The 20,487-nt window shown below is 40.7% G+C and overlaps 1 protein-coding gene across 1 annotated transcript; it reads left to right on the top strand.

Moving 5' to 3' along the window:
• Nucleotides 1–1,275: 1,275 nt before the first annotated feature.
• On the top strand, nt 1,276–20,483 carry ly75 (lymphocyte antigen 75). The gene is made up of 35 exons (XM_061277483.1): nt 1,276–1,503; nt 2,714–3,088; nt 4,190–4,363; nt 4,510–4,671; nt 4,881–5,000; nt 6,043–6,183; nt 6,283–6,480; nt 6,966–7,123; nt 7,353–7,460; nt 8,076–8,164; nt 8,486–8,655; nt 8,822–9,021; nt 9,234–9,376; nt 9,477–9,555; nt 10,004–10,075; nt 10,405–10,528; nt 10,992–11,027; nt 11,480–11,649; nt 11,842–11,909; nt 11,987–12,063; nt 12,437–12,573; nt 12,938–13,046; nt 13,176–13,336; nt 14,009–14,138; nt 14,268–14,488; nt 14,728–14,890; nt 15,084–15,248; nt 15,325–15,447; nt 15,806–15,991; nt 16,407–16,633; nt 16,770–16,980; nt 17,228–17,389; nt 17,475–17,591; nt 17,668–17,853; nt 17,986–20,483. Exons 1-35 carry the CDS (start codon nt 1,413–1,415, stop codon nt 18,159–18,161), a joined length of 5,229 nt encoding a protein of 1,742 aa, XP_061133467.1. The 5' UTR covers nt 1,276–1,412; the 3' UTR covers nt 18,162–20,483.
• The last annotated feature ends 4 nt before the right edge of the window (nt 20,484–20,487 follow it).

Here is a 20,487-nt window from a genome sequence, read left to right as displayed (position 1 = left end):
TGATAAAATGATACCTGAATGCTGTTTCCAGTTGTAAGCAAGTTAAGGTGAGTGATATTTTATTCGATCTCCTACTCTGTGTTATATTACACACCTCAAATCCTTGCCAAGGAGTTTAAAGGTCGAATGATTTGTGTGATATTGTGTGATTGATATTGTTTTACTGAACTTAACTGAGGTGAGCAGTTGGCAGAGAGGAATCATTGGAAAAATTGTGACAGCAAAGTGCATCTATTGTCAGTCTGAAGAGAATCCGACAGCAGCATGTAATTAATAATTCATAGCTACCTTGAAGGAGTAAAACCGCAGCAGCTGCACTCTACAAAATCAAAAGGACAACATGAATTTCTAAGCAGAGGATATTAATGCAGCGTTTAGCATTTGTTCCATGGCAATTCAACTCATTGTCATACATTTTGAGCAACTTGACAACTAATTGATACTGTTAGAAACAGCGGAGACGTGCACATAATCATTTGCATGGATGCGCATACACCAAAGCATTTGCAACTTGTTCTAAGAATAAACTAGGGTTGGGTTTTTTTGTGCACAAGTACACAGAGAATCTGGAACAAAAGGTTTTGAGAAGCTCAATTCAAAACTGTCCCAAAGCAACTGTAAGAAAAAATGTTTTACAATTCAAGTGATATCTTTCCACTGATATTTTCCCAATTTGCTTTAGTCTTTTCTTCAAACACATCTTACCAAAGCTGAATTCAAACATTTCATACCTACTTTCATAGGTATACATATAACGTTTTTATTTTTGCAATGAGATTATTTGCATGCATGTAAATATTTTCATTGCAAAAATATACATGTATATTAATGTTTGTGCAGTATTCAGAGGTGACGAAAATACAGGTATTTGTGTAAAAAAATGGCAGAAGTACAAGCATTCATTTGACTTCTGAAGTAAAATATTTTTTTCAAGTTAAAACTCTCAATTTGTACTGTTAGTTATGTACACTGCCTTACTATTTCGATAACGTAGCACAATGAAAAAAAATGAACTATACACACAAAATAATGTCGGCCTTTATTTTACTTTCAGTGTGTTGCAATAGAGTACGTACTTGAAATTTGAGTACTTTGCCACTTTCGAAATAAATACTGCCGATATATTACAATAAATAAACTAATAAAATAAAATATTTTTTTAAGTTGTAGGTACAATACCCAAAGTACATATAAGCATTTTCTTTTGAAGGGGTCTCGCAGACAAGGAGACTACCGAAAAGTAGTTTTATTTTGTACGCTGTACCGGAAATTGTACTTAACTTGGCTTGCCCAACTGACAGCAGAGCGAGCGATAACTCTGTGCCCATTTGTTCACTTTCGATTTAGGCGAAAGCAAGTGATCGCACTTTCTTCTTCACGGAAGCCACAGTATTCATGACTCCGCCAAGAAGATGATAAAATTGCTGAAAATGTTCCGAACGCCGACACTTTTGTTGTTGTTATTGTGGACAACTGTACCGAGGGGGACATGCTCGACTTCTGGTAAGCAGACGCCTTCAAAACACGTTTTGCACTTTACTTTCGTTCTTTTCCTCCCTTTCAGTAGCAAGGCGAAATATTAATGCAGGTCAAATGTGTCAACCCAAGAGCTTCTTTTACACACCAACTAGGACAATAGGCGCTGACCTATTGCGCAACAATACGATGGGCGTAAATGAACAATTGATAAAAGTGCTAGAAATGAGCGTTTGCTTGGTTTCCCTCGTACCGAAAGTTTGACTTTGACTCTGACGGAATCACTGCGTCACCCCGGTTGTTTCAGCATGTTCATGCCAAGTTACCTCCAATATGTAAATGGCTACAAACGTCGTGCGTGCTTGTGGAGGTGCTTGGGGCGTGCCCACTGTATATACATATGTCCGAAACTAGTGGAGAGTGCTTCTGAAATAGAAATCGATACGACATTACGCACAATGCATATTAAGTCCAAAGTCCAGTGATTTGCCGTCAAGGCCAGCAAACCCATCGCTCTTCACGATCAGAATCACTGACCTGCAATTACAGGCACTCTCAGTTTACTGCCAAATTAAACTTAAAATAAAACAAATTGCTCATTGTCTGTTTAACACAACCACCACAAAGCTAAGCCTTTAAATCCGCTTGCCTTAAAAAGAAACGCCAAAGCTATGGATGCTTTCGATTTTTCCTCTGTAATATAATATAATATAATATAATATAATATAATATAATATAATATAATATAATATAATATAATATAATATAATATATAATATAATATATAATATAATATAATATAATATATAATATAATATATAATATAATATATAATATAATATAATATAATATAATATAATATAATATAATATAATATAATATAATATAATATAATATATAATATACGTCAATTACGGTGCGATGTCTGTAAGTGTTGTTAAATAGACATTAAAAATAGAACAATACAAACTTCATTTTTAGTGTAAAAAATCCATGTGTTGTGGCTTAGGGGACGTTGCCTAATTAGTGAGGTCAGGGGCCGTACTATTCATTCATTTATTCTGCTTCCAAACATCTTATCCTCACGAAGCTCACGGGCGTGCTAGTTCAGCATATTTGTAATTTTGACTGTATCCTGGAATACATGGCAGAAAGTGCATCGCTGTTTTTTTTTCAGGGTTCCTAACTTGTAAGTGAAGGTACCACTCTACTCATCGGAGTTTGTTTTCTGTTACAGTGGAGGATGCCTTCACCATCCAGCACTCCATCACAGGGAATTGTTTATCTGCTCAGGATTCGGAAAGTCTGGGTGTCTCCACCTGTGATGCAAACAGCACGTCGTTCCACTTGTGGAAGTGGGGCTCAGGTCACCGCCTCTTCCATGTGGCTACTTCCCTCTGTTTGGCATTAGACGTCCACTCCAAGTCCTTGTCCCTGGCGGACTGCGACTCGAACATGCTGCTATCGTGGCGCTGCCTGGACGGAGTTGTGTTCACAGTCTACCAAATGGGCCTGGTGGTAAGCGGAGGCCAGTTAGCGGCCAAACGGTACGGCCAAGACACGTGGGTGAGAGGAGGCTCTCTGGACAGCATCTGCCAGAGGCCATATCGGGGTAAGTGACATGTGAGCAAAACCTTAGGAACACATTCTATTGTCGAACTTAAGGGCAAGGAGACAGATCTATCCCACTGTTTTTTATGGTACTTTTTTCAGACCTTATAAACCTGAGAGCTCCTTTTTGGGCACTGATTAATGCCAAGGGATAACAAACAACCGTTTTGAATAGTTTATTAATCACATGACAAGCATGCACCCTCCAGACAAAAAATGCTAAGAAATGGATACATTAAACTGTTAGTAATAAATACATTTACTGTGAGCAAATATTAGAATGTAGGTTGTAAATGTAGCTCAGTTCTTCTTATAGTGTTTAAGACAACAGAAGGTTCATGAATTTGTTTGTAAAAGATGAAAGTGGGACAGCCAAAAGAGGAGTGTCACTTGACCAAACTGGTTCTTGTACATTTCTAAAACCTGCATTGAGGTGTCAACCCTCATTCCTCTCAGTCTTTTATGCACGGGATTTTCAGTAGTAAAATAAAGTCCTTCTCAAAAGTGTGTGAAAACCTATGCTTGGTCAAACAGAGTACTTGATATGAGTTGAAAGCACATGATTGATGGCTGATTTACTCCAGAGTAAGAGAATAATATGGTAAGGAATAGATCTTCAAGTGTCATCGGATCCATTGGAAGGCGGTTAAAAGTTGATTTCTTTACATTCCGTTTTATTTATGCAGCCATTTGACACTCTTTAGTGGCTTGATTTTGTTACACATTTTTGTGTTATGTAGTGCTATTTTTCTCGATGAAGTAATTTTTTTCATTTTAGTGGAGGGGGGGGGCGTTGGGTTGCTATAAAGTGTGAGTAAAAGATGTAAAATGTCTAAATTATCGACTTGAAATTGTAGCTTGTGATTCCCACTCTCGCTGTTGTTCTTCTCTGCGGATTCATCAACATCATGTCTTTCCACTACTTTCTCTAACCAACACAGAATACGATGTAAGTTGTGTAAGTGGGAGGCTTACACCAGAAACATTAGACTTCTTTCATGATTACTGATTCTGCATTCAGAACTCGCAGTATTTTCCGTTTGACATTCTTTTTTTCCACATGTTCCATGTGTTCCTGTTTTGTTTTGTTTTTCTCGTGCAGTCATTCACACCACCAATGGAAACGCTGCCGGCGCTCCCTGCGAGTTCCCCTTCAAGTACAATGGAAGCTGGCATCATGGCTGCCTCCCCGATTCGGACTTGCCGGGACTCTCCTGGTGCGCCACCTCCTCTGACTACGATCAAGACAGACAGAAGGGGACCTGTCTAAAACCTGGCATGTTATAAAAGAAACTCTTACGAAGATTAGTAGATCAGCTTCCATTTTTTTTTTATGTCGTTGTTTCTGCGTGCAGACATTTAATGAATCAGGGTTAGTTTTCTACAAAAAGCAAGCACTCAACTGTCTGACTCACTTTTCAGAGACGGGTTGCCAGACTCTGTTCACCGGACCGGAGGGGAACTCCTGCTATGAATTTGTTCCCAATGCCGCCGTGACCTGGCAGCAAGCTCTGGATTCCTGTCGAAGCCAAGGAGCAGATTTGCTCAGTGTGTCTAGTCCCGATGATCTTCATTCCCCTACATGTAAGAATGGAGAAAATCTTACACAGATGTCACATCATGATACCAAGATGGGGAATCTTGGTCACTGTTTTGATGATATGTATTGACAAAACATTACAAGACTTCAGATTCAAAGCAGATTGAGCATTTACGTATTTGACATCCTTCATATGGTACATATTGTCCTTTTCTTTTTCTCACAGAATCCTGTTGTGTCTGCTTTGTTTCAGTTTTAGATGGCCTCGATGTGATGCCTGACAGAATGTGGATAGGCCTCCATCAGCTCGATGCTTCTCAGGGATGGCAGTGGTCAGATGGCTCCCCGCTCTCAGTCCTGCGTTGGGAAGCAGGTGATACAGTTTGCTATCCTTTCCTTTGGTGTTATCAAGGTTCCACACGTGCTCGCAACCCTCTCTGTAACTGAGAAGATGTTTTTCATACCATCGGCAGTTTTATTAAAATGAAGGAAACTATTTAAATCAGCCTTTCATGACAGATGGTCAGTAACTTTCAGTTTAGTTAAGTGTGGGAATTTTGATCAATTTGAACCTTTTGATATAGGCATTCATTAGTTACTTTTTATTTTTTGTATCATTTTGTTTGTTTTGCTCCACAGTTGTGTACTGGACTGTATTTAATTGCCCCACAGTCAGAGCACTTAGACTGAAGCTGAGTCATCTAGCTAGCTCACATTTTTCCCTCTTCATCTAGAGCGCTAAAAGGCTTTTATTAGCAAGGGTATGTTGACAGATGTAATATAAGATCATAATCATTATTTAAAATAATTTCATTCAATAATTCGTGTATGTAATAATGTTAAAAAGTATTACCAAAAGTAAATAACATGAACATATTGCAGTCTACCTCACTTTAACAAAACAACTCCTGTATTTGACCAAATATGTATCTTGATGTAATCTCGCACTCTCTAAACTGGCGTGGGCCGGTGGTGGAACAATGTCACTACTGGCTTGTTGTGGTGAAGAAACTCATTGTGGCTGATTGTTGCCTTCTACAGTTGCATCGTGGGTGTGACTGAATAAGTCTTATTGATTCCAACGAATAGAAATTTTCTCATTAAAATATGAGAAACAAGTAGCTTTCAAACTCTGCAAGAGAAATATGCCAACACTATTAGACTGATAGTTCTCTGGCGCTACGTTCAACATGCCATCGAATATTCTTGAAGACGTTTTGCCCAGACATGTCTGGGACATTCTGAAAAAGGCTTTTGGTTCAGAAGGCGGGGGGCATCTTCAAGAATCTGTTGTTTTCCTTGCTGTTAACTCAACCCCTCAGATAACGGATAATGTGAGCATTTAAAAGACACCCAGAGGCAAATGCCGCCTGTCTGCTCTTCACTCATGAAGTGTTTTTGTATTCTTCTGTCAGGAATGCCTCCCATCTCTCTAATCATCGAGTCGGACTGTGGTGTTCTGAACTCCAAGCAGAACTATGAAGCTGAAGCGTGCAGCAAACATCTCCCATACATCTGCAAGAAAATAGTGAATGCTACTCGAACAGAGCCAACAGGTAGCTTACAACTCACATAAATGTCAGCTTTTCTGTTTTTTTTTTTTAAGCCTTTGTTTATCATGCTTCCTGGTTTTGGTCCACATTTCCTGCCTGCAGAATCACTCATGTATAAAGACACAGTGTGTGCTCCTGGTTGGGTCCCATGGAATGGCTGGTGTTACAAATTAGTAACGGATAAGCCGTCAAACTTCAGCAACGCACAGCAGTACTGTAACTACACAGAGGGAGGAAGCTCTCTTGCCAGCCTCCATTCCATTGACAGCAAGGAGATGATCGCCACGAATTTTCATGCTGGTTTGTCTCCCTTCATTTTTTTTTAATCTACAGAATAGAAGAGAAATAAGCTGATGTCACAGTACTCGATATCCGGCTTTCGGGTAACATTTCAGGAGGAATCCAGAATGCATTTTAATAATCAACCATTTCTTTGCTCATTTGGAATTACTACTCACAAACAGTCTTCTTCAACAATTGATTGATGAGTACCTCAACATTCAGAGGCTTCAATCATGATGTTCTATAACAGAGATCCAAACAGACTGGGTGATTCACACAAAGGATATCCATGGAATTTTCTAATATCTCAAAAACATGTTTAGAATTTTGCTATTCAGCATCTTTTGTCGGAAAAGTACTGAAACAATGAATGGTTGTTGTTAGATGTTGTCAAAGCAGTATTTTGCATGAGCCATGACCCGAGTTTTCAGAAAATAACACAATTTGACTTGATGTGTATACGTATTGAAAACCAGAGTCACATGTACGTTATTGTTTGTTAGATGGCCAGCGGATGAATGTGTGGATTGGTCTTTTGGGAGATGGCGTCAATCCCACTGTTTTCAAATGGGTGGACCATACACCAGTCACCTTCACATTCTGGGGCCCAAACCAGCCGCTGCAGCCTTTCCAAGATACCAGCTGCGTTTTCTACTCTGAGGTGTGTTTATGTGTGTGTGTTTTGTCAGTGCTGGGAAAGTTCATTTGCTATGCAAAAGTCAATTCACAAATAAAAAATACTGTCGCTACTAGATACCTGAAAAAATGTCTTCAGGACTGTATTTGCACTTTGTTATTTGCCACCAGTGGTGCTGACCACCATTGTGTCTGTGTGATGCTCTCCACGTGAGTTTGAATGGAAAAGAATAGCTCTTTGTGTGTTCCCCAAGTCTCACAGTTGGCGGGTTGGCCGCTGTTCTGACAAACAAGCTTTCATGTGTCAGACGAGAGGAGAAATCAACGAACCATCGGGGACGGCCGGCTGTCGCTTTGAAGACGTGAGTACGGTTTGCATACCAGATCTCAAAGTGTGAAGTTCTGAACCATTTTCACAATTAGGGCTTTTATTTCCATTATAGTTGAGCCACTGAAAAATCAAGTGGGCTAACACCATTCTGGTCACTTTGCACGACAGCTAATTCAAGTTTTATGGCTGCAATAAAATCTGGGGGATTTATTTCTTGGTGATTTACATGGGTGTGATTTCTTCCTCTGGATACTTGTTTTTACAGGAATTCAGATTTTCCTTTAGATTTCAAATCATCAATATTTCAGAATGATTAGTAATTACATTTCACTTATACTGACATACTGATCCACTCACACCCAAACTAAAGCACTACTTACCATACAAATAAAATAAAAAAAACTATTTTTACCTGGTTATCCCTGCAACCTGAAGCAAGGGTTATATTAAATAATAAAAATACATCAATACAATGGGTGATTTGAACATTTCAGTATTCCAGTAGTTTACAGAACCTTCCTTCAAATAATGTATAATGTACGTAATACTGTATATGTCCATCTTACTCGAAGACAAGCTGTGTCCAAACTGAAGTAAGTTGGTTTTTGACCACGTTTGCCAATTTATCACTACTGTTGATGTTTAGGGCTGGAGGAGACACGGAAACTCCTGTTACCGAGTGAACACCACACAAGTGTCCTTCAAAGATCGCTGTAACATTACTATACGAAACAGGTAGGAGTTGCTTCACCTGAAGACTTGACTAGCACCTAGAAACACACTGGCATAATCTGTAGTGTCTTCACAATAGCAAAATGTTAATTTTGGTACTCTACCAATACTGTAGCGACCAAAGACTAAAAGATCAGTAAAAGCAAAGTAATTGTGGATGACAAAACAAGGAACTTTAAATTATTTGTATTTTAATAACTCAAAATAATTATGCGAGGCAGTGGAGAGGATATTTTATGACATATAAAATTGTGCACAGCACGTGTGATTGGTCTTAAACTGTCCTTTGCATTTCTGAACAGTCATTGTCATTTCTTTGTTTAGGTTTGAGCAGGCCTTCATCAGCCGTTTGCTTGGCCCTTATATTAGTAATGTGCCTCAGTATTTTTGGATTGGGCTGCAAGACGTTAAGCACACTGGAGAGTATCAATGGCATGGCCAGAATAATACCCAAGGTGAAGTTACGTACACCAATTGGGGCTCTTTTGAACCAGGTATGCACTTTTTCTATTTACAAATTGGTATTAATGAACGAATGGTATCTTGCTACTCCCTTGTTGATCATTTCAGCCATGCGTGTTTGTCTACATGCGTTACTCCAAACCTACATCAAGAAATGATTAAATTCAAGCTCTATTCAGTGATTCTGCTTTGTTTCAGCGCACAGTGGAGGTTGTGCTGTGATTGCCGCTGCAAACCATCTGGGCAAATGGGAGGTGAAAAACTGTACGCTTTTTAAGGCCGGCACCATTTGTAGGACAGACCTCAGTCCAGTTCTGCCACCAGAACCAGAACTAGTCCCAACCTTGCCATGCCCAGATGGATGGGTATCCAAACCGGATTTCAAATACTGCTACAAGGTACGAGTGAGTGTTTTACCAAGGAAGCGTGCTTCATTAGCACTAGCATTATAATTATTAGCACAAAAGCAATTCTTCTTATAACACACTGAAAGCCGTTTAGGCATTTATTCCATATCCTTGAAGTTCTACTAACACACTCTTTGTACGAGAAAGTAAGACAGTTCAGAATCATCAGTGTCTGGTGTCTCCTTTTTCTTTGTCTGCGTCAGGTGTTTCATGAGGAGAGGCTCAGTCGTAAACGTTCATGGGAGGAAGCTGAGAGGTTTTGTCAGGCCCTTGGAGCCAACCTGCCTAGCTTCACTACTCTGGATGAGATGAAAGTGCTGCATGATGTCATGAGAGACACCATCAGGTACAGACTGTGGCTATTCTACATTTAATGAAGCGTGCACCTGAACGGGAGGGAATAGTCCTAACCAGTGGATTGGCATCCGATGTTCTTGTTGCTACAGTGATGACCGCTATTTCTGGGTCGGCCTGAACAGAAGAAACCCAGCCGACCGCTCTTGGCAGTGGAGTGATGGCCGTCCTGTGAGTAAAACTTTAATCTGAGCATTTCAGGGGTGTCAAACTCTTTTTTTTTTTTTGCGGGCCGCATTGTAGTCATAGCTTCTTTTGGAGGGCCAATATGACTGTTAACCCAAATAAATGATGTATGAGCACCTCATATTATGTAGGGTCAAAGCTACAAAACAAACTGACAAATAACTTGTTTTCAAACCAGACGAGTAAAAACTGGTGAAATATTAAAAAAAAAAAAGATATTAAAAGTGAAGACAATTTGCAATTCTAGTAATGACACACAAATTTGATGCACAATTTGTCTTCACGGGCCATATAAAATGATGCGGCGGGCCGTGTCTGGCCCCCGGGCCTTGAGTTTGACATCTGCATTTCAGCTCATTCTATTGTGCATGTCTGTGAAGACATGTCCATTCAGACACAGCAAAAATAATCTTATTTTTTGTCTGTACTTTAGGTGACTATGGATATTTTACATCAAGACTTCCATGAGGATGATGCGTACAGTCGGGACTGCACTGCATTTAAGGTGACTTAAATTGGTCTGTGCTGCATACACTTGGCTACAGTTATCCACTTATTTCCCCTAAATGTGAATTCTTCAAGACATTTTGCCCAATTGATTATTTTTTCTTAGGCTGATGACACTTCTGATATTTGTTAAAATAAAATATTGGGGAGGTAGAGCAACTGATTCATTTAAAAAATATATATGATGAACAAAATAATTTCTTTTTTGGTCACTAAACACAATGGCAATTACAGGCAGAACGTTTGCCTCTTATCACTGGGAGCAACATGATCTCAACATGAACTTGCTGCAGTGACAATAATGCAACAATTTTCTGTTCTCATTAGACAACGAAGACAACCTTGAAGCATTTGTTCATTTATTTACTTCACGACCTTCTTCTTGAACCTTTCTCTGCATCACCATTTCACTGCGATGCCAAGCTGGAATGGGTCTGCCAAATTCCTCGCGGTAAGCCATATCAATAAATATAAAGAAACCTGAACGACAATTGTTTTTTTGTTTTGTTTGTTTTTTAGCACTGTAGTCACATTAGAAATATGATTGAATGCTTAATACAGTGAGTGCAATGATCCTCCTGTCCTGATAAACTAGTCCAATTGTACTGAATGTTTCTGTGCACTAGAAAAAAAATGATTGTCTTCCCAAAAATTTGTTTCTGCTACTAGTGTTACTTTTTGTCTACTTGCGCTACCTTAAAATATGAAGTAAACCTAACAAATGCTGAAATGTCCTTTATGTTAACCATCGGGCTCTTAACACATTATTCCTATCATTTGAATGGAATTGGAATCAATTGGAATTTGTCTAGAATGGGCCACACTAGTATTGCAGTAATGAGAGACAAGTCTTAAGGTCATCTAAAAGCTAGGATTTAGTGCTCAAAAACTGAACTTTGCTTTTCATTCAACAGGAAAGCAACTATCGTATCCAGACTGGTACAATCCAGGTAATTAAGTGATAAAGCATTTATTATTTTTTGTTTTCATTTTTGGGTGCAGTAAATTAGGTCTGCTTTGACCTTGAAATAAACTCATTTTGGATTTTCTCAGTTAGGAGCCAACGCTTGGTGGATATTTGTTGTTGTTGTGCAAGCCAAAATTTGAGTTACAATCCGTACAAGTGAAGTAAAAAAAAAAGAAAAGAAAATGTAGTCAAGGAGAGCTGTCTATTTTTCAAGGATGTCTCCTCAAAACAAAACATTTGTATTTATATTGAATATAATAAATGTTCCATTAAATCAGCCACAACTCCCAGTTGATTTAAATGGAAAGTTCCCAATTGGAAAGTTCCCCAGCTTCACTTCCCATGGAAATTACAGTACAAAGCGCTTTAGCTTCATATAGAATAAAAATTTTGAGCGTCAAGAGTGTCATAATTGAGCTCTGTTGCCTTTTTCAGGTGTGCACCATGAAACATCCATCTTCATTGATGGAGGCGAGTATTGGTTTGTGAACGAACCTCAGCTGACATTTGAGGAGGCGATTCTGTTTTGCAATATGAATGGCAGCAAGCTTGCTTCGCCGCCAAGCTCCACTGCTGCCAGAGTCATCCATGAGAACCTACAAAAGGCAAGTGTCCCTGTGATGACACCGTGAAGTAGAGCCACTAACTCCTTAGTGGACGCACAAAAGGCACAACCTAATACAATATGTGTTTGTAAATGCAGTTGTAACATACTGTTATGCTTGTGCAATGTTAACGTAAGAATCTGAAAGCAATCCATGCGCCATAAGGGTAATGCTATTGATGATTCTCTTCAGTTGTCAAGTTCTCCCAAGCAACATTGGTGGCTCAATCTGAGAGATCCCAAGCGGATGTTCCCTATGACGTAAGACCATATGGCTGCTCATTTTTCACTTTTGTAGTTTACGACATGTGACTTCTATATGTATACAATTGTTTTAGGCATTCGCGGCTGCACTTCTATTATTCAGCTCTCTTTGGGAGATGCACCTCCATCAGTCCTGAGAGCTTCGTTCCGAGTGAGTAAAGAAAGTTGACCCCGATGTGTTTAACCTACAGGCCTTGTTTGAGTTTGCAATCCCCTTCCCTTGTTCGCATCTAAAAAAAACAAGTCTCATTTTTAAGGTTTTGTCATACTTTGGCTTCCTCTACCGGTTACCAGATAGTTTTTAACTAACATCAGTTCTAGTCATCAAGTAGTTATCATTTTTTACCCCTTCAATTTTTTTCTTGCTTCACATTTTTTGTTAGATCAGTAAATTTAGTACCGTCTTTCTACAGCCAGCAAAAAAAGCTGCCACTTCATTAATTACATTGCAAACTGTTTCCATGGCCAGCAGAAGGTATCATTTAAAAAAAAAAAAAAAATCTTTTCGTTCTGCTTACTTGCAGAGAATGAGCACAGTTGCAATCAGCAGTTGCCCTTTGTGTGCGAAAGGCTTAATATCACAACCGTGGAGAGCAACCCTCTGCAGCCTTACCCAGGAGGCTTGCCTTGTGGAAATGCCTCCCTGGCTTTCAGAAATGAGGTTTGATACTTTTGATATCCACTTGTCACGATCCTTTTGCTTGCCAGGAGCATGTATGTAAATGAATGGACACAATGGGGTAAGTGCCTTGTTGATAAATATTGTATAAACCAAGGCACTAACCTGAATTTACAACCAAAAGTCTAATATTTGTTCCATTAATTGTATTCATTAAATCCCAACAGTCTATACAGTGGGGCATACAGATTTCAGCTAGAGTTGTCTTGTTAACACCATCTACCTAGGGCCTTCAAAATGACTAGTATTGGCCCATGCAATTCAAATGATCAGAAGTGGGTGAGAGCCTGACAGAGGAAAAGTAAATGTCTTGGTCTTGTACATACATAAATATATATATTTTTAGTGCTACACACTGCTGTCGAATACAAAGCCAGTGTCATTCAAGACAGCCAATGAGATGTGCCTGTCAGTGAGGGGAAGCCTGGTCACCATATCTGACCAAATGGAGCAAGGTAAGTCTTTGACAGACACACCAACAAGAGTCTCAAAATGCCTGCAAGATGATTTTGTCATTAACCCCCCTGAATTTCTTATTTTTAAGCACATAAAGTACAACCGTTTTTTTTTTTTCCCACATATAGACTTCATCACCAGCCTGTTGCCAAGAATGAAGGACATGGGAGGCATATGGGTTGGTCTCAAACTGAAACGTAACAAACTGGAGTGGGTGGACAACTCACCGGTGAATTACATTAATTTCCATCCGCTGCTCGGTGGAATGCTCAAGGCCATAAATGTCAATGTGAGTGGGTTTTATTCTGACTGTTATTACAATAGCTGTCTGGGGGGCAAAAAGGCAAGGAAGACCTTCACATAAATAAATGTACTGTGAGCAGGAGAGGAGATGCCCATATGGCTCCATAAAGCCAACTCTGTGTAGAAAAAACAGTTTGAGCTAATGCCATTCGTCCGTCCGTCCGTCCATCCATCCATCCATCCATCCATCCATCCATCCATCCATCCATCCATCCATCCATCCATCCATCCATCCATCCATCCATCCATCCATCCTCTGAACTGCTTTATCCTCGAAAGGAATCAGCTGGAAAATAATGTTTTTAGTTTGGGAAAACGCTAATAAAAAATTCTACCTACATAAATGTTTGTAGTGAGACGATGATGATGAATTTGTGTAGTCATTGGAAAACATCAATATCTACGTGCAAAACTTTACTTCTAAAAATCTCTGCCACTGTTCATAGTTTCATTCTCCTAAAAAAAAACAGCGTCCCAGCACTGATGAGTTATTTTTAGACCCACAGGGTACCCAAATGGTCCTTGGGGGCTGCCCGAGGTCATCATACATGTGTACATCATATTAACCAGCGCCACAGTCCTCAGTTTATTCCCTTGTTTTGTGAATTTGGTCTTGAAGCATCTGCAGATGTTCAAAATGTGTGTTTTTTCTTGCCAGCCGCTTGAGCCAGACAACATGGACTTGTGTGGCTTTATGATTAACAGCCCTAACTCGGCTGTGATGGGCACGTGGGATTACACCTCCTGTACCCAGTACCAACATGCGGCGATTTGCCAACATCATGCAGGTCAATCACGACTTCTTTCCCTTGCTATCCAACAGGTTTTTGCTTGATCCTTTTAATCTGCTTTCTTCAGCGTATATGAAAATAGAAACCACCTTCTCGACCTTCATTGTAGCCCTCTTGACATTTCAGATCAAATTGAGAAGCCTAGCGTCACAACCGAGCCCTTCCAGATTAACAACCACACCTTCCAGCTACTCATCAAGAACGTCACCTGGTTCGAAGCCTTGGAGCAGTGCATAAATATGGACATGGATTTGGCGAGCGTTGCCGATACCCTCCTGCAGTCCACGCTTAGCGTGCACGTGAGCCGTGCACGCACGCCCATGTGGATCGGCCTCTTCAGTGAAGATGTACGTGTCCCCAGCAAGGGATCACATTGCTCACATTTCAGATTTTAGTCAGTGATATCCAGTTTAATAAGCGGGAACTAGCATGCTCTTTGTACTCACCAGTAAGACAGTTTGTTACTAGTCTTCTACTCGTATCCGGAATTGTCCTGCAAATAAGGACATAGATTGTACTAGGACGTGAACGTTAAGATAGATATGGAACAAATGCTCAAAAAGCTCTCCATACCCACGCCACTCAGGACGGGATCCACTATCGCTGGACAGACCACAGTCACACTGTCTTCAGTCGCTGGTCTGATGAGGTCACAACGGGCTCCTGCGTCTACCTGGACACTGATGGATTCTGGAAAGCAACCGAGTGCGAGCAGGAGCTCGGAGGTGCCATCTGCCACAAACCACACAGTGAGTGAGGATTCATGTGTTTTTTTATTTCAAAAGAAATGTTGAACACTACCCAATCAACTGAAAATGTTTTTTTTTTCCAAATCGGGTCAAAGAAAATCAGCTGTTATTACATAAAAATGGTTCGCAAACAGGATGTGTTGTGGACTCAAATGGCCAGCAGAGGGTTAAATGTTCTATTTTTGTATTTCAGAAGAAATAATAACCACACCGGAAGATGTTGCAGTCAAGTGCCCTCACAAAATAAACGGCCCAAACTGGATCCCCTTCAAGAACAACTGCTACTCCTTTCAGCTGGCTGCATCCAGATGGGAGCACTTGGCCGAAGGGCCCGTCCGCAGAACTTGCATTAACCTTCGTGAGAATGTCACTACCTACAAGAAATCAGATTAAGGAGTGTCATATGAGAATTGGATGAGATGTTTGTGTTGCAGACAAAGGCGCGGATATCCTAACCATCCGGAATGCAGAAGAGAACGAGTTTATCAGGCAGCAACTTCTGCCCTTTCAAAACTTGGTTCAGTTTGTGTGGCTGGGGCTGTTCAAAAACACCACTAGTAAGTGTTTCAATCGGTTTGCTTGTTTTGCATGTACGATCTTGGACCACAACATTAGGTTCACTTGCACAACTGAATAAGATCCATACGACCAAAATATTAGAAACACCTCTCACGACGACAGCCACATTGGATATAGAACAATAAGAAAGGCTGATATTTCAAATCTCACTGAACTGTGAACATTTCCCTCATTACGGTGAACTGTGGTTTTTGGAGTAAATTTTAAGTCTTTAAGTGCGCCTAATAGTGCGGAAAATACGGTATTTTCTATTTTCAAGAAAAACAATCTTAAATATCTACTACTGTGCTCTGTTGTCTATCAAAGTACTAAATGTGTGTGTATTTATTGCAATAGGTAACCAGTTGAAGTGGTACGATGGCACTCATGTCCAATATTCCAATTGGAGGAATGGTAGACCAGAAATAGACGACAACTTCATGGCTGGTGTCAATCTCCAAGGCAAATGGGTCCTCACCACCAACCAAATGCTATTCTCCGAGTTCAGGCAAAGATCCATCGTGACATGCAAACTGGATAATGGTTTGTACTTCTTAACTAATACTAGTGTCTGTCGCCGAGAAATATATATTATTAACTGTGATGACTTTTCTAAGGTGGAAGTTAGTTCATTCCAAAATTTTAATTTCACTAATATGATCTGTGTGCCCCCATTAGTGTAAACATGCTATTCTTATTAAGATTACGGTAATGAAATAAGAATTAAGACAAGTAAGTTTTTATCCCTCTGCCACCCTTTGCTGTCAACTGAAATTGACACCATGATGATGTCCTCAATGTGAGCCCGAGGGACTTTCAAGCAACAGGAAAGAGCAGTGAAATGTCAAAACAGCTACACTCTCAGATGTCTAAAAACGGGTGGACTAATCTGATCTGCTTGATTCTTATTCCATCAAGGCAGTAAAAAATGTCATGTTTACACTTCTTCTCTCTGAAGAGCAAAAACAGGAGTACTCCAAGTCCACCAGTGACTATCAGCACCTTGGCAATTTAACTTACACGGTGGTGATGCGACGTGGGCTGAGTTGGTACCAGGCTCTGGAAGAGTGCGCCCAGCGTGGAGGCCACCTAGCCAGTGTGCATGACGCCGAGCACCACGCACATGTGAAGCTTCTCGCAAAGACAGATGGATACCCACTCTGGATTGGCCTGTCCAACCAGGAGGTATGCACAAATAAAACATACTGCTTATTCTAAGGTTGATTAAAAATTGATGAAAATGTTTTCCTTTAGAAGTTTGTTTTCGACAAATTCAGCTCACATGCTAACGAGGTGACCCGTCATGTCCCCATCCATGTAGGAAGAGGGGGAGTCCTGGAAGTGGTCGGACGGGACCAGTTACCAGTACAAAGCGGACATCTCCGAGTCCGTGGATGGCGCCAGCCAAGGCGAGCGAGATGTGGGCAGCTGTGTTTTTGTCACACCTTCCGGTGCCTGGGTGAGGAGCAGCTGCTACTCACTGCAAGATGGCGCCATTTGCTACAGCACCAACATCAGCAGCCCATTCCAGAGTAAGATGGCAATTTTGAAATACCCGCCTAAATGCTATTTGTTCATTTGTGTAATTTTGCAATACAAAACAATTGCCCTAAATTGCAAAATGAACACAAAAACTAGGAGAGAAAAAAGATTCAAATGAAACTTGAAATATATTGGAAAACTCCAACTTTTCTCTGTTCATTTTCTTAAAATTGTCCTAAGCTGCTCTGTGCAAGGCCCAATGTCAAACCTCTGGCTTTGTGCGTGTTCTGGCACCAGGAGCCAAGCTGCAGGCGAGCGTACAGGTCAACGACTGCCCTCAGAGCAACGGCACGTCCAAGTGGGTGCAGCGCAACGACCGCTGCTACGCCTTCGACATGAGCTTCTACAACTACAGCGTCTACGACATGCAGCAGGCGAAGAGCATCTGTCAGAGCATGGGTTCGTCCGTTCCACTCATGCCAATCCACTTTTGCCAGCCACCTTTTTTCTAACCGCTGGCGTTTTTGTTCTCTTATTTTGACAGACGCTCAACTGCTATCTGTCAAGAGCAAAGAGGAGAATGACTTTGTGGCCAAGTACGTGAGCGACGACCCTCTCATCACCAGTCGGTTGTGGCTCGGCGTTGCCCTCGATGCTCAAGGTAAACTAACTGCGTTGGCAGCATTTTTTTAGTAGCGTGTTTGTGTGAAGATTTGATTGGAGGTCTTTTTGGTTAGGTTCTCCCAAAGCCTGGGAGGACGGTTCGGCTCTGTCCTACTCCAACTGGAAGTCGGGCGCCTTGGTTAGCGCGGCGCGGCAGAAGGAGGTCCTGTGTGCCGTCATGGCGACCGAGGATGGAGGGAGCTGGGGTGTCGTCAGCTGCCAGGCCAGCCTCAGTCGTGTCGTCTGTCAAACCGGAGCCAGTGAGTGTCTGTTCTACAAGTTATGAAATACAAATATTTTGCCAGTGTATGACTGAAGTGTCGATTTTCAGGTAGCTGTGCTTCACTGGAGTTTTCTTTTTTCTGACATGGTAGTGTACTTTGTGTTGCCAGAGCCTTCTGGTTCTCCCGTGGCCGTGGGCTTCTTTGTGCTCATCCTGGTCGCTCTCGTGCTTACGGTGGCTTTCATCGTGTACAAGAAGAAGCGAGCCTACTTCTCCTCATCGGTGCGCTATAAGAGGACCACCGACCACTTGGACACCACCAGTATTATTACAGAAGACGAATGAGACAGGCGGAATGGTTGCCTCAGGGAGTTTGGCTGTGAAGCCTTTTCAACCCCCCCCCCCCCAACCTTTTTATTGGTTAATTTATTTATTTATCAATGCTCCCACCTGCTTCTATGAAGACGGTAAAAATATAATCAGACTGCTTGAATGCAGTGACTTAATTTGGAAGCTTTTATATTTTTGAAGTGCAGTGCAGTGATCCCCCCGGTTCATCAGAACGATATGATAGACACACCCACTGTAGGTGAAAATCTACAATTCAGCGGGACCAGACACATTTAGGGGAAATAAATAAATAAATCAGCACTTCCACTTAATTTAACCACAGTTAAAACTTAAAAACACACGTTTAGCATTTACTACCGCCGTCTCAGTCAAACAATATGATTTTGTCAGATGAACGTCGCCTGGGTTAACGCTAACAATTATGCCGCAGTAATCCCTTGCCACTTCAGGCTTCACCTTTTGCAGCTTCAATATTTCACGGATTTTGTAAGAAATTAATGCGAAAAATAATTCACGACAAGCGAGACTGTGACGGGAGAACAGCGTTTAAATACACGCCCTGAGGAGCGGGTAAGGGGAGACCACTAGCAGCGATGATTCCTGCACAGAACAGTGTGGGAATGGTTATTGAGGGAATGGGATAGGTTTATGTAGCAGAAAAAGTATGAGGGAGGGTTTATAAAGCTAATATAGTGTAAAAATACATAAATATACAATTTCTAAATCGCAACTTTTTGATTATCGTAAACTCATTTTTTTTGCGGGCCGCATTGTAGTCATAGCTTCTTTCGGAGGGCCATTATGACTGTCAACCCAAATAAATGCATGAGCACCTCATATTATATAGTCAGAGCTACAAAACAAACTGACAAATAACTCTTTTTCAAATCAGACGAGTTGTTTGAAACCCTAACCCTAGCTTCCAGGGGTGTCGACCTCCAGTCCTCAAGGGCCGCGTTCCAATATGCTTTCCAAGTTACCCTCGTTAAACACACCTGCGTGAAAAGTTCAGTTCATTTTCACGGTCTGCAGGAGCCTAACTTTTCACACAGGTGCACTTAACGAGGGAATCTTGGAAAACATGTTGGAATGCGGCCCCTGAGGACTGGAGTGCGACAGTAAAAGCACAAAACAAACGGACAAATAACTCATTTTCAAATCAGAGGAGTACAAATTGGTAAAATATTTAAAAAATATATATTATTACAAGTGAAAACAATTTGCAATTCTAGTAATGATGCAAATTTGATGCACAATTTGTCTTTGCAGGCCACATAAAATGATGTGGTGGGCTGTATCTGGCCTTGAGTTTGACACCTGTGACCTAGAGTGACCACAAGATGGCAGAATAGTACATTTATCCAAATGAAACTCCTCAACTCTCTTCAACATTGTTCATTGCCACCAAGATGGCAAAACAGGTGTTGGTAAGATTTTGAACAGATAACTAAGGATAGGCTTTACAAAAACTAACAAAGTAGCATCAATGTTATGGTAACGTTAAATATTCAGAGAACTATTGACACATGAGAAGCAACACAGCCAGGGCAAATATGACTCAAAGAAAAATAGTGCCTATAAATCAATATTGCGTGCACGTGTCAGTGGGTTCACTGTACTTCTGGTTGTTTTGACATTGGTTTTATACAGAAGTTTATTTTAACTAAATTGAGTTTTTGAAAAGTCACAAGAACATAATCTCCGCCATGGCAGGTTCAATTGCACAAATGAACACTCACAGGATGTGGAATTAATTTTCCTTTGGGTAAAATGTCCCGTTAATTTGCGCTCATGTCTGAAGGTAGCGCTCGAAGGAAATAATAGTTATTTTAAGGTGCGTGCCTTTTTAAGGAAGAACAAAATGGCTCTCACGCACTGTGCCTTTTGGATAGCTTGAAAACAAATGGGAGCCGTCACATCACTGGAATGCCTTTTGTTATTTGGTTCGAATGGGCCACGAGTAACGCACGTTCATGAGATGTTTGCTTGAAGAGGGAGTGTCAGACAAATGTTCCCAATTGATGCCTTTGCAAGACTTTTCTATGCACTTGACTACTAAGCAAGAATGCACTTTAACGGCGCCACGTGAAAGACATACTTGGGAGAGTTAAGCTTGTGTGCACATGTTTGCTAGCCATGCTTTGTATGTTTGGTGTTTGCTTTCCAAACAAACCAAAGATGCTTCGTTTTTTGAAAGCCAGACTTTAGCTTGACTTTTGTTTTTAACTTGAAATTTGGTTTCTATGTTGTAAAGCAGATTTGTTTTTGTAAAAATCGGGTACGGGGTCTCTACAGTAAAATGTTCCTCTCAAAATACTTG

The sequence above is a fragment of the Syngnathus typhle genome, linkage group LG4 (assembly GCF_033458585.1).
Source record: "Syngnathus typhle isolate RoL2023-S1 ecotype Sweden linkage group LG4, RoL_Styp_1.0, whole genome shotgun sequence".
Lineage (NCBI taxonomy): Eukaryota > Metazoa > Chordata > Actinopteri > Syngnathiformes > Syngnathidae > Syngnathus > Syngnathus typhle.
The sequence above is the reverse complement of the archived record's forward strand: the minus strand, read 5'-3'. Positions and strand labels throughout refer to the sequence as shown.

What these genes read in the sequence shown, in the direction of transcription:
- ly75 (XM_061277483.1), top strand. Translation starts at nt 1,413, where the DNA reads ATGATAAAATTGCTGAAAATGTTCCGAACGCCGACACTTTTGTTGTTG. An exon ending in AGTGGAGTGATGGCCGTCCT is followed by an intron (nt 9,556 to 10,003) that starts GTGAGTAAAACT and finishes TCTGTACTTTAG; the next exon opens with GTGACTATGGATATTTTACA. An exon ending in AAGCGGATGTTCCCTATGAC is followed by an intron (nt 11,910 to 11,986) that starts GTAAGACCATAT and finishes CAATTGTTTTAG; the next exon opens with GCATTCGCGGCTGCACTTCT.